This window comes from Cavenderia fasciculata (genome assembly GCF_000203815.1).
Source record: "Cavenderia fasciculata unplaced genomic scaffold Scf_EUAJFUG02HR96I-5, whole genome shotgun sequence".
Classification (NCBI taxonomy): Eukaryota; Evosea; class Eumycetozoa; order Acytosteliales; family Cavenderiaceae; genus Cavenderia; species Cavenderia fasciculata.
The window spans coordinates 2,311,876-2,325,029 of NW_004457624.1; the positions used below are offsets into that span (position 1 = coordinate 2,311,876).

General features: G+C 33.1%; 5 protein-coding genes across 5 annotated transcripts; 2 read left to right on the forward strand and 3 right to left on the reverse strand.

Moving 5' to 3' along the window:
• Positions 1-64: 64 nt before the first annotated feature.
• Positions 65-514, forward strand: DFA_11916 (uncharacterized protein; the record flags this gene model as incomplete). The annotated part of the gene is made up of 1 exon (XM_004350806.1): positions 65-514. The coding sequence occupies one exon, from the start codon at positions 65-67 to the stop codon at positions 512-514; it is 450 nt and encodes a 149-aa protein (XP_004350857.1).
• Positions 515-2,214: 1,700 nt separating this feature from the next.
• DFA_11917 (ankyrin repeat-containing protein) lies at positions 2,215-6,151 on the reverse strand (the record flags this gene model as incomplete). The annotated part of the gene is made up of 4 exons (XM_004350807.1): positions 2,215-2,327; positions 2,542-2,647; positions 3,244-5,304; positions 5,396-6,151. 4 exons carry the CDS (start codon positions 6,149-6,151, stop codon positions 2,215-2,217), a joined length of 3,036 nt encoding a protein of 1,011 aa, XP_004350858.1.
• Positions 6,152-6,385: 234 nt separating this feature from the next.
• On the reverse strand, positions 6,386-8,949 carry mcm7 (MCM family protein; the record flags this gene model as incomplete). Its single annotated transcript, XM_004350808.1, has 3 exons — positions 6,386-8,569; positions 8,635-8,702; positions 8,757-8,949. 3 exons carry the CDS (start codon positions 8,947-8,949, stop codon positions 6,386-6,388), a joined length of 2,445 nt encoding a protein of 814 aa, XP_004350859.1.
• A 96-nt stretch (positions 8,950-9,045) lies between these two features.
• Positions 9,046-10,183, reverse strand: DFA_11919 (uncharacterized protein; the record flags this gene model as incomplete). The annotated part of the gene is made up of 4 exons (XM_004350809.1): positions 9,046-9,102; positions 9,164-9,518; positions 9,741-9,850; positions 9,875-10,183. 4 exons carry the CDS (start codon positions 10,181-10,183, stop codon positions 9,046-9,048), a joined length of 831 nt encoding a protein of 276 aa, XP_004350860.1.
• Positions 10,184-10,452: 269 nt separating this feature from the next.
• Positions 10,453-12,903, forward strand: DFA_11920 (uncharacterized protein; the record flags this gene model as incomplete). The annotated part of the gene is made up of 3 exons (XM_004350810.1): positions 10,453-10,827; positions 10,907-11,150; positions 11,222-12,903. The coding sequence occupies 3 exons, from the start codon at positions 10,453-10,455 to the stop codon at positions 12,901-12,903; spliced, it is 2,301 nt and encodes a 766-aa protein (XP_004350861.1).
• Positions 12,904-13,154: the final 251 nt, after the last annotated feature.

Here is a 13,154-nt window from a genome sequence, read left to right on the forward strand (position 1 = left end):
TCTTTATTTAATGAATTATCAATATTATAGATATATTTTTATCTTTATTTTAAGCATATTAATCATGAGTACAGCAGCCCAAACTATCACTGCATCAGCAGCATCATCAGTATCAGTAGCATTAGTACCAATAACAACAATCTCTGCATCACCAGCAGCAGCAACAACAACAACAACGACACCTCCAACAGTCTACCAACGATTAATTGGCGACCGTTTTAAACCAACATTCTCATTAAGACAAGTGCAACGCATTAGAAATAAAACGTCATTCCTGTTGAGAAGACATACAAATGGCGACGAAGTACTACAAGCAGAGGTTCTAAGAAGTTTGAGCATGTCTAAACATGGAAGAGGTATCAAGACAACTCTCGACCCCAAAGGAGAAAAGATCAACGAAGATGGTACAGTTTTTATGTCACCAAGAGATTTTAGTTGTATCAACATCATTAGAAAGATGCACAAGGAAGCAAAAGATGGAAAAAAGAATTATTATAATAATTCTACACAATAAGTTGCATATAAGAAATTAACTAGTAGTAGTTGTTGATGTATACTAATTCCTTTCTTCAAAAGAATATTATCATCAGTGTCACCTTTTCATACTAGTAAGCAACTAAGAGATTTTGGGTTCAAATTTGCAAATGGAGCATTCACAAACGCCAACAAACATCATGATCATCACAGAGTCATAAGAATAAGAACAATACAATTACAATACAATACTTAGAGATATAAAAGTCATGATGATGATCATGTTGATGATGATGATGTGAATATTGATCATCAACACAAGTAGTATAGGGTAACAAGTTAAATTAAATCTCAATCATCATCGTCATTTGATGGATGTCTGTCTCGAATGAATGAATGAATGAATTCAACTTTAGGATGGGTTATGAATTCATAAATCTAGATGTATTTATATTTACTACTTGTCTTGTACTGCGCGAGAACACAGTACAGCACAGCACTATCATGTCATGAAGAGAAGTAATTAATTTTGGAGGGAGAATTTTCATCATGACACCAACAACAATAACCATCGATCGATTAGATTCATCAAGATATTTTAAACAATCATCAATCAGTCAATCAACAATGGGAATGACGCCTTTAGAGGACATGACGTAGACCAACAATCACTCTGTCTTTATTCAAGGATCCTTTGACAAAGAACCAAAATCTTTTATAAATATATAATATAAATTAAAGTAAGACTATACACTACTATGAAATATTATACATCACTAACCATTATTCTATTGTTTAAAGACAATAGAAATAAACCTCTTTTTTATAATTATAGATTACACTTGTGGTTATATTATTATTATTATTTAAAAAGACACTACAACTCCTTTTGGTTGGTGGGAGGATGTTCTAGTGTCTGCCAAATGGTCACGCTTCGGTGTGGGAAACTTATGAATTCTACCCTCTATCCCTCTTTCCCCCCCCCCCCCCCCTCTATATATATACAATTCTCCCCTATTTTAAATCATTTCAGAATTGGGAGCTGCAAGTACATTGTTCATTTGACTCAAAAGGACTACTCTACGGCATAGCCAACGGAGTTCAACTTGTCATTTGGTTCACAATGGGCATTTGCTTGCAGCTCCAGGCTTGGGTCTGGATACTAATATTTTATTTATTATCTATATATTGTTGGTGTTTTTTTTTAGAATGAGAAACATTGTGAGATTGAGACAAGAGTAATGGTAGCTCTATTGATTCTACTCATATTTCTTTTCCTCTTTTTATTTATCCCTTACAGCTTTATAGTTCAATATTTAATCAAACAATACATCCATATATGGTACCTATCCATAAATGATAAAGTTTAAGTATCATGTAGACTTCAACATAGTAGTAGTATATACTACAACCACCACTCAATTACTAATACATATTTTTAACATAGGTCATCCTTACTATTTTTCTATAGAACCGATTGATCTTCTTCTTAATCAACCGCTGATCTATTAAAGTTATGTATATATTCATAACATAAATTAATTTCAAAACTAACAATTCCAATCTATCAGATATCTGTTTAATGAGACTAGTCAACAAATCGGTTCATACTATAGCTGATAGTCTTGTATTATAGCAACAAAGGTGGTTGTTTGGTCATCAACTCTACCCACCTGAATTAGAATACAAAGTTAAGTAAATTCATCACAATACAACTATCAAACCCTCAACTAATCATATTCATGCCATATTATACTTTAAATATAGAATCAATTGATTAGAGACGAGTTGGTCCATTTTTAAAAACTGTAAAGATATGTATCTTGTAAAATTACTGTCATAAATACTGTTTACTAATTATTATTTATTATCTTTTAGAATGGATGGTTTTGATAGACCGAATGCGAAATTGTCCATGACCACTAGCCTTGATGGGTTTTAAAAGAGCTAATTACAATAATACTAGTATGTACCAAATAAATAACCATGATATCGATATAGATTAAGCTACCATTACTCTTGAGCATTCACAATTGTTTTGAGATTGACCATTCCAAATATACTAACCATCTTGTCTAGCGTTGCTGGATGTGGCATGCATTGAACACTGCCGACACCAGTGCATATAATGTTGAAGATTCAAGGCGCCTACACCTCTTGCGTTGGCGCTTGTCTTTTTATTTGATTAATCGTGATCCGATCCATGTAGCACGTAGTTTTATATGGTTGCATGTTTACTATATGAGATAGGCTTTGAAGAATAGCATTTTTTTTATTTGAATAATCTTTGAAACGACGATCCAATATCACCAATAGATACAACTTTTTGTGCTCTTTCTGTTTATATCATTTGTTTTTCCAAACAATGCTTTCTAGACCTCATCTTAGCCCATGGCTAATGGCGACTTTACGGAAAGTACTTTTTAGAAGGGTGAACCTCTCGCAAATTTTTTTGTCAACCATTTGATAGATAATGAAAAGATCTATCGATTGGTAAAAGAATAATTAAAAATAAAGAAGACCATAGAGAGAAATAAGTTTTACAAATAAATAGATTCTGAGGCGGTACTCCCAACCAAAAATTTTCAAAACCCCCAAAGAAAATAAATATTCATTTTTTTTTATTTTTCCCTTGAAATAATCAAAGGGATGGATGGTTTTTTTTTTTATTCAATTCATTTATTATTACATTAATTTTATTTAACTTTTACTCCTTCTTTAAAACAAATTATTAAACCAATTCTTTTTAGATGATTTGTGTTTTTGTACATTTTGTTGTTGTTGTTCTTGTTGTTGTTGAAGATTTAAATTTTGTTGTCTATGTTGAATAGAGAGTTGATTTAATTTTTCATTTAATTGATCCAATTTCTTTTCAATGATTGATTTGACTGTGTCTGGTAGCAGGTCATATTCTGGTAGTTGTTGGGGATTTGGCATGGTTGGGATTTTAGCTTCACACCAAACAACGAGTGGTTTAACATTGAGTTTGATGGCTAGATGATAGATGGAACAAATACTTTCGACATCGATGGATGGACGGATCACAGCGGCCAGTAGCTCTTTGGCTCTAGGGATTTGATGAATATCGGCGAGGAACAATAAATCAATACATTGATTTGGATCTTCTGGAACACTATTACAATAGAGATAGACTAGTAAATGATTAAAGCTACCTGGGTCCACTTCATACATATCGATTTCATTCTTTGTACTCTCTGCAAATTGACCTTGAAACATCATTTGGAAGTATTGTGATCTAAGTGCCAACATTGCTCTGTAGGATTTAATCTTTTGAATTGAATTGATTGGTTGATAGGATGATTTCTCTGATGATACATTGAATGTAATGTCACCATAGTGGTCAAGGTATTCTTGATTGGAGAGATTACCAAAATCCTCTAAAAGACTACTAGTTGGGATAGTTTCCAAAGATTTATAATTTGTAATATTACAAATATAAGATAACCTTTCAATCGATAGACTAGTTGCCAAAATACCAAGATCTTGAACATGAGATGCAACGAGTGGAGCATGATCAGTGTATAGAAACTTTACGAAAAGTTTAATTGGTTCAATCGATGTAAATGATGGGAAATCCATATAAATGATCCCATTCTCGGTAGACGTTGTAATAAAGGTGGTTTGAGTGAGTGGTATCTTGTTGTTTTGATTTGGACGATCGATTTCCATTTTCAATAGACTATGTAATTTCTTTGATCTCGATGCAACAATGAATCTATGAGCTTTTACAGTTTCTTGTCTATTTGAATTGACTTGTAGACACAGATCATAATATCTCTCATCTTTTAATAGTTGAGCCATTTCCGAACCAAAGATACTATGACCACTTGACAGAGAGACAAGTGAAGCATAATTACCAGCAGCAATCTTGAATACAGTACTTTTGTTTTGAATTTCAACCTTTCTAAAAGTACCAGCATCTCGAAGTAGCTCTCCATGACCAAGTTGATCCATTTGATTACTACCAAATGTTATGACCTCTCCTGCATCGGTCAACACTACAACATGTTCATATCCAACTTCAATATTATTAATTGGATATGGTAGCAATGTCTTTACCAATTGTGGTACATAGGTATAGGTATCATTAAGTGTTGCTGCATAAACTGAAATATAATTATTATTATTATTATTGTTTCTACTATTATTGGTACTATTGCTTTTTGTTTCAATAAGGACACCCAATTGACCTTTATCATTATTACCCCAAGTATAGATCATATTTGAAGTTGTAAGGACTGCATTAAAATTTAAACCTGCACCAATTTTTTTGATTTTAATGTTGGCGTCAAAGATGACACGATTGGGAGGTGATTCTACTGTAGTCAATTCTCTACCACATCTACCCTCACGATTTGAACCAAAAGCATAGACATCACCACCATTTGTCAATGTCAATGAATGCCAATTACCACAACTAACTTGTTTGCATGCTGGTATAGATTCTACACGACGAGGAGTTGATTGGAAACCCATTGGATTGGAATAACCAAGTTTACCAAACCCTGCCTGTCCCCAACTAAATACTCGACCATCTTGACAAACTGCCATCGAGTGATCTTGACCACAAGCAATACCAACAACCTTTACTTGATCTGGGAAATGTGCTACCATTGTTGGCAAAGATACCACATCGGTCTTGTTTAATCCTAATCTACCTCCTGCTCCATTGCCCCATGCATAAACACATCCAATTTCATCCAATGCCAATGAATGATCTTTACCACATGCTATCTGTGTAATCTGTTTATTCTTTAATTCCATAATTTGTGATGGTATTGGACAATCATTTTTTGAATATTGTCCCAACTAAGAAAAATAGAAAATAGAAAAAAAAAAAAGAAAAAGAATAAATATATAATTAATTTTTTTTTTTATGTTTCTATTCTATTTTACTTACCTTTCCATAACTACATAAACCCCAAGAATAAATCATACCAGTATCAGTCAACATTAAAGCAAAGTTACCACCAAATTGAACATTTGAAACACCATGTTCTTGATGATGATTAAATAGGACGGTTTGAGGTGTAGAGACTTTACCAAGTGATAGTTGAGTGGTAAACATTTGACCCCATTGATAGAATGGAGAGATTGGATTTTCAGTGTTTGGACTAGCGTTGTGATGACCTTTGATTGAAAAGTTTTTTGGTAGTTCAACGGTCAGTTGACTGGTTGAAATGGCGGCAATGATTTCAGCGGCTTGAAAGTCATCCATCCAAACTGCCATATCTAGAGGTGTAAGGTTACGATGACATTTGTACGATGCATTGGGACCACAAGTAGCAAATAGACGTAGGAATGCATAGTTTTTGTTTAAAACGGCAACATGCAATGCTGTCTCTTCTGCTCGATTCAATACATTTTTAAACTCCAAGTATTCAGTCTTGTTTAAATGTTTTAAAGTATTGATTAAAATGTTGTGTTGATTTGGTCTAATTGTACCCATTGCTTGACTATGTAGTAATGTTTGTCCATCTGTATCCAATTTTGTCAAATATTGTACAATCTTTTGTTTATCATTTGTTTTCTCCAAATCATGAGAAATTGAATAAATCGATGCCGAACTCCAAACAAAATTCTCTCTACTTGTCAATTCCTCTATATCTATACGTTCTATTGGTGTATATAAATCTTCATGATAAAATGATTCCATGATAAAAAAGATAAATAGAAAAAAAAAGATAAATAAGAGATAGAAAAGAAAGAGAGATATTCAAAAAAAAAAGAGAAGATTAGATTAAAAGGACCAACCCATCACACCACCGTTTTTTTTGTTTTGATCAAAATATTCATCGATTCTGTTTCAATGAAAAAAATTAGAAAATTCAAAAACGCTCTACCATATTTATTTATTATGTATTATGTATTTCTATTTATTTCCTTTTCTTTACTCTACCAATTTAATTAGAGTTTTTTGTTCAGACCATAAAATTAAATTTAATTGACTATATTCTTCTATTGTATCTTGAAGATGTTTTTCTGTAAAACCAGCATTTACAATTTGAGGTAGGATATCTGTATATTTGGCTGATTTTCTATCAGATCGCTTACAATTATTTTTAATGAGGTCATAGATGGCGGATGGAATGTTTGTGGGTCTTTGTTTTTTATCCTTTTCAATACGAATGGAATCTTTTGATTTGTAGATGAGACGAATGGCTTCTTCGATATCTGATTGTTGTACATGGGAGGCGGCACGACAACGAGCGTGGGCTTGCGCCATACGCAAGATACCGAGTAGGGTACGAGCCGTGGTATAGGTGAATGGTTCTTTGGTTTCACTTTCTTGTTTGCGCATGCCGACATAGGTCGATGCGATAAACTCGGTGAGATCTTTGGAGACGTAGGGACTGTACGAGCGAGCCACCGAGACATAGGCACGAATAAACTCTGGTTCAAATGTGACAAAGTCGAGTGCGGGAGGCTTGGAATTTTGATGGACAAAGGTGACATGTTCCGAGAGTAGACGATCCAATTCCAAATTGGGTCGATCCACCATGAGAAAGAGTAGATCAAAACGAGACAAGAGTGATGGTGGAAGGTTAAAGTTTTCGTCGGGTGATTTTTTGAAATTGTATCTTCCATAGGCGGGATTGGCGGCGGCCAAGATACTGGTACGGGCATTGAGTGTGGTGGTGATACCAGCCTTTGCAATGGAGATGGTTTGCTGTTCCATGACTTCGTGGATGGCGGTACGATCGGCTTCTTCCATCTTGTCAAACTCGTCGATGCAGCAGATACCCATGTCGGCGAGTACGAGCGAACCACCCTCTAGAACAAACTCGCCCGTCATGGAATCCTTGACGACAGCGGCCGTAAGACCGACGCCACTGCTTCCCTTGCCCGACGTGTAAATGCCACGTGGCGCCACCTTGCAAATATGTTTGAGCAACTGACTCTTGGCGACACCTGGGTCACCCATCAAACAAATATTAATGTCACCTCTGATTGACATGCCATCACGCATTGATTTGGAGATTCCACCAATCATCATCAAAAGTAATGCCTTTTTAACATCCAAATGACCATAGATTTCTGGTGCAATCGATCTTGCCAAACGTTCATAAATGTCGGGTGTCTTGCTCTCTAGCTCTACCTTGAATCGAGTGTCATCGGTCAATTCCAATTGTTCATAGGTTTTCTTGTGTTGACGAATTTCCATTGCCTCGACATAGGTATCTGCCAATAAACCTGCACGAATTGCTTTGTGACCGGTATAGGGGGTTGGTAAAAAGACGCCATCTACAGTCACTACATCACCAGGTGACCCTTTTCTAGTCAATTCACCACGAACAAATATCTTTATTGAACGTGGTGTATGACCAATCGGTACTTGATCTGCCATTTCCTGCAATTTCATTTCTTGAAACTTTATAAATTTACTGCCACGCAACTGCAGCGTCAATCCACCTCCAAGTTGTTTTTGAGCGTTTGCACATACTGTACTTGGACACATACCAACTGGCATAAATTCTCTACCTTTGATCTCTTGGAAAACCTCTGCACTACAACCATCGCATGTATAGGTTGCAACTGTAATCATTGGTTTCACCTCTGTCACTCTAGTCACTACACCCGTAAATGTTACCAATCTACCAATATGTAAACTTCTAATCATTCTAATTGGTGTTGGTGAAAGTGATTTCTTCTTCATTGGACATATTGTAACTTCAAATCTTCTAATTAATTCTTTTGGATATTCTGAAGAAGTGGGAGGTTTAAATGTTGATGGTTGTTGTTTACCATTTTGATTTTGAATTCCAATGGTTGGTAAAAAAGTACTTGAAATATGATTCAAGTCTTTATCATTTCTTGAACGTTGTTGACGTTGTGTTAGGAGTAAATCCAAGATTGGATCATCACTTTCACCAATTTTTTGTTTATCCAATGGATCACCAATGATTTCATCAATGGCCATTGTAAACAATCTTATATAGGTAAATGTATTTCTTTCAATCCTCTCTACAAATTCAATTGATCCAAATAATTCTCCTTCTATATTTTCTCTAATTGCAAACATATCATCCAATTCTATTATTATTCTTTTTAATTTTCCTTCTTCAATTTGTTTCTAAAGTTTAAAAAAAAAAAAGTTAGAAGAGATAAAAAGAGATATAATTATCATTTTCTTCTTACAATGATATCTAAATATTTAAATGGTTTTGCAAGTGTATTATATTCTCTTAGAAATCTTCTACATAGTTCTAAAAATAAATATTAGTATAAAGTATCATACATATGGTGATTGATTTACATACTCAAATCATCTTCATAAACAAATTTTAAATTATTTATATCATCATTACTATCTGTATCTGCATTGAAATTATTTGTTGTTGATCTTCCTCCTGTTGATGATGATGATCCTCCTCTTCCTCTTCCTCCTCTTCCTCTATTAGTACTACTACTACTACTAATACCTCCACCTCTTTGATTTGATCCTCCTTCCATTCTCTCTATTTCTCTATCTATTTACACACACAAAAAGAATAAACACTATAAAAGTCTTGAATGAATCGTCGAGTTTAAAAATTTCCCTCCTTTTTTTTAATCTTTATTTTTTAATTCTTTTACAGCATTTTCAAATTTTTGATTAATTTTAGACTATTAAAAAGTAGAAGTTTGGTTAATATACTTTATAAATTAATATTTTTTTAATTTTTACCAATTCAAAATCATTTAAATTTAATAATTTTAATTTTAATTGATCAATTTCCAATTGAAACTTGTTTGTATTTTTGATTTGATTATTTAAAGATTGATCGAAATCCTTCATCTTGATTAAAGCAATTTGAATTTTCTTTTCAAATTCATATTCCTCTAGTAGATTATAATATTCATTTTTTAGAAATTCCAATCCTCTATAATAATATCCACGATATAACTTTTCTAAAAATCGATCTTTTGCATCTTGAGGTAATTTTGATACTAAAATCTCTTCTAAAAATAATTCAATCTCTGATGTTAAATTATTATTATTATCTGATTCTTCTACTATTTTAACTGTATCCATTCTTTTACTTTTGTAAAATAAATGAATAAATGAATCATATTATCCTCTTTTGACCAACAAAATTTAAATTATAATATTAATATTTGGACTTGCAAAGAAAAAAAGACTATTGGTTGTTTGTATCTTTTTATAATAATATAATATATGGTTTTTTTTTATCTATTTAAAAAAGAGAAGGTTAGCATTATGTGCTTGGTACCATCTATTTCATTTAATAACATAGACTTACTGTTGTTTTGGTAAATAAGAAGTTCCATCTAATTGAGTTAATGTAGTCTTTGCAACATCAGTTAAAGCTTTAAAACTAAATGGTTCTGTAACTGCCAATTCTGAAAGTATCTATAAAAAAACAAACAAACAAACAGATAAAAGTAAGTATTCTAATCTAATCATTCTTTTCTCTTTTCTTTTTTTACTATCTTTTACTTTTCTATTTAAATGAATATCAGAAGCAACCATTCCTCTAGTAAAACTATTATATGTTAGATCATGTTGACGAGCACCAGCATTGATACGTTGAATAAAGTTTGATCTCATGTCACGTTTAAAGAGACGACGAGATACATAGTTGTATTCAAGACCTTTTTCTACACGTTCACGAGCCAATGATTTACAATTCTTTGATCTACCATAGAAACCTTTTGCTAATTTGAAAATCTTATCAATATTCATGATCGTTGTGTATATAACTTTAAGAAGATTTGTACTCTATAGTAGTGAATCACACTTGACCACGATCATACTACATCTGTCAGACGAATGACTAGTCATTAAAAAAAAAAAAAATGAATTTTTTTTAATTTTTTCTCACAAGAATTTTGTTTGACCAAACAGACTATGTGGTGAGGATCATCAAAAACACAAACTATTTGTTCTATTCTTTAGTTTATTTATATATATTTTATCTTTTGATAATTTATTTATCTTTTATTTTTGTAGTCATGTCACAACAACAAAATGCATATACAAAAGAACAACAACAAAAGACAGAAGATTATAATGATGCAGCATTTGGATATTGGATATTATTTACTCTAGCCATTGTACTCGTACCATCGACATGGTGGGCCATTAAAAAGATCTTTCCCAAAAAGACTGAAAAGCACATCAACTGTAGTTGTCAAGGTTGTCACAGAAAGCATGATATTCGTGTTCAACAAGATCAACAATCAAGAAGATCCATTGCAACCTATATAAAGTTTGTACTCGTTGCCATTCTTTGGGTTGCATTCTTTGTTATCCTCTTTAAGGTTAGTTCATTTGGTGTTACCGAATCTGAACCTTATAATCCTTTTACTGTTTTAAATCTTCAAGATGTATGTAAAAATAGAAAATAGAAAATAGAAAATAGAAAAAAAAAGAAATAAATCATCTTATTTACTTATTTATTTTTAGGGAGCAAGTGAAGAAGAAGTTAAAAGAGCATATAGAAAACTTTCATTGGTTTATCATCCAGATAAAAATCCAAGTGATGAAGCAAAGGAAATGTTTATTGGTATTTCCAAAGCTTATGAAGCACTGACTGATCCAGCTGTTCGTGAAAAAATGGAAAAGTATGGTAATCCAGATGGTCCACAACCAATTTCAATTGGTATTGCTTTACCAAGTTGGTTAATTAATAGAAATAATTCTGGTATCGGTAAGAAAAAAAAAAGAAAAAAAGAGACAAAACAAAAATATTAATATTAATATTTCTATTTTTTTTATTAGTTTTGACAATTTATTTAATAGCATTAGTAATATTAGTACCATTATGTGTTTATTTATGGAATAAGAGACAAAATAAGAATTCAGTATTGGAAGTATCAAATAATACAATGGGATTATTTTATCATGTGATTGATGACAAGATGAGATATAAACAAATCATTGAAGTGGTGGCAGCAGCACAAGAATACAAGGACGAGTTTATTGAAAGACCAACCGACGAGGAAGAACTTAAAAAGGTTTTGGCAGCTGTTCCAGCCGAGTACAGAGTCAAACAATTTAGATTCAATCAAAATTACATCTTTAAAAACACCATTTTACTGTATGCTCACATTTCACGTATCCATCAACAAATTACACCACGTTTGGAACAAGACCTTGAAAAGATTTTACAACGTGTCCGTGTCATGATTAATGGTGCATTCCAACTCGTAAAGGAACGTAGATTTATCATTCCCGTCGTCGAGTTGATCAAGCTTTCACAATGCATTACCCAATCGGCCTGGGACAACCAGCCACTCTTGCAAATCCCACACTTTGACCAAACCACCATTGCCGCTTTGGCCCAACAGAAAAAGGTAAACGATCTATCAAAATTCAAGAAATTGGGTGTCGATGGTCGTCTAGAGTTTTTAAAGGCTGCCAACTTTACCAATCAACAAATCAGCGATATCGAAGCCGTCACTGCCAAAATCCCTTGCGATGTTGGTATCTCTTACAAGATTCATACTGGTGACGACGATGATAATATCATTTATTCTTCTGCCATTTGTACTCTTGAAGTTGAATTTGTCGATGCTACTCCAAAATCAAAAGAAGAAAAGGAAGCAGAAAAGGAAAAAGAAAAGGAAAAACAAGAAAAGTTGAAAAACAAAAAGAAATCAAAAGCTTCCTCTTCTTCTTTGGTCGATAGAAATGATATTGATGGTATTTTGAAAGAATTGGATGGTGAACAAGATGATGGATTGGATCCAGAGAAGCGAGCCAAAGCTAAAAAGAGAGCAGAAAGAGCAAAAAAGATTGAAGAAAAGGAAAAACAAAGAGCCGATAGACATCAAAAGAGAAAAGAGAAAAAGGCAAAAGGTGAAGATGTCTCTGATGATGATGATGATGATGAAGACGATGACGACGATGAAGACTTTGACGAGGATGACTTTTCAGATTCAGATTCAGATTCAGACTGGGAAGCTCCAGTTAAAAAATCAAAGAAATCGGAAAAGGCATTTGTTCACTCTCCCTATGTTAGTGATGAACGTCCACTCTCTTGGTGGATTGCTTTTGGTGATCGCAACAAGAATCAATTGATCGCTCTTGGTAGAGCTGAAAATCATGAACCAGGTACTTCTATCAAAATCCAATTCCTTACACCAAAGGAACCTGGAAAATATACCTACTCTTTATATTTAATGTGTGATGGTTATATTGGTTGTGATTCCTATGTTGATGTTAATCTAAATGTCATCTTGAATCCAAATCCAATTCAATTACCTCAACAACATAATCATCCTCATCAACCTGCTGAAAGACAACAACAACAACAACAACAAAGACAACCAGCTGCTATTCAACAACAACCAGCTCAACAACAACAACAACAACAACCAGCTGCTGCTGCTGGAGGTCAACCAAAATCTGATAAACCTCAAAATAGAGATGAAAAGAGAAAGGCTGCCAAGGATGACTAAAAAACAAAAAAGAATTAATCAAATTAAAAACAAAAAAAAAGAAATAATAAAAATCATCCATAAATAATATAAGACAAGGTTATCTAAACTTGAATTGTCTTTCTTACCACTATAGTTTATCATTTCTTTCGACTTCATGTTGTTTTTTTTGATTGATTTTTTTATGTCAATGTTTTTTTACAAACCAATTTTTTTTGTTTCAAAACACATTTCCAACATTCTAGAAGTAGTTTGGAAACTTATTATTCCGC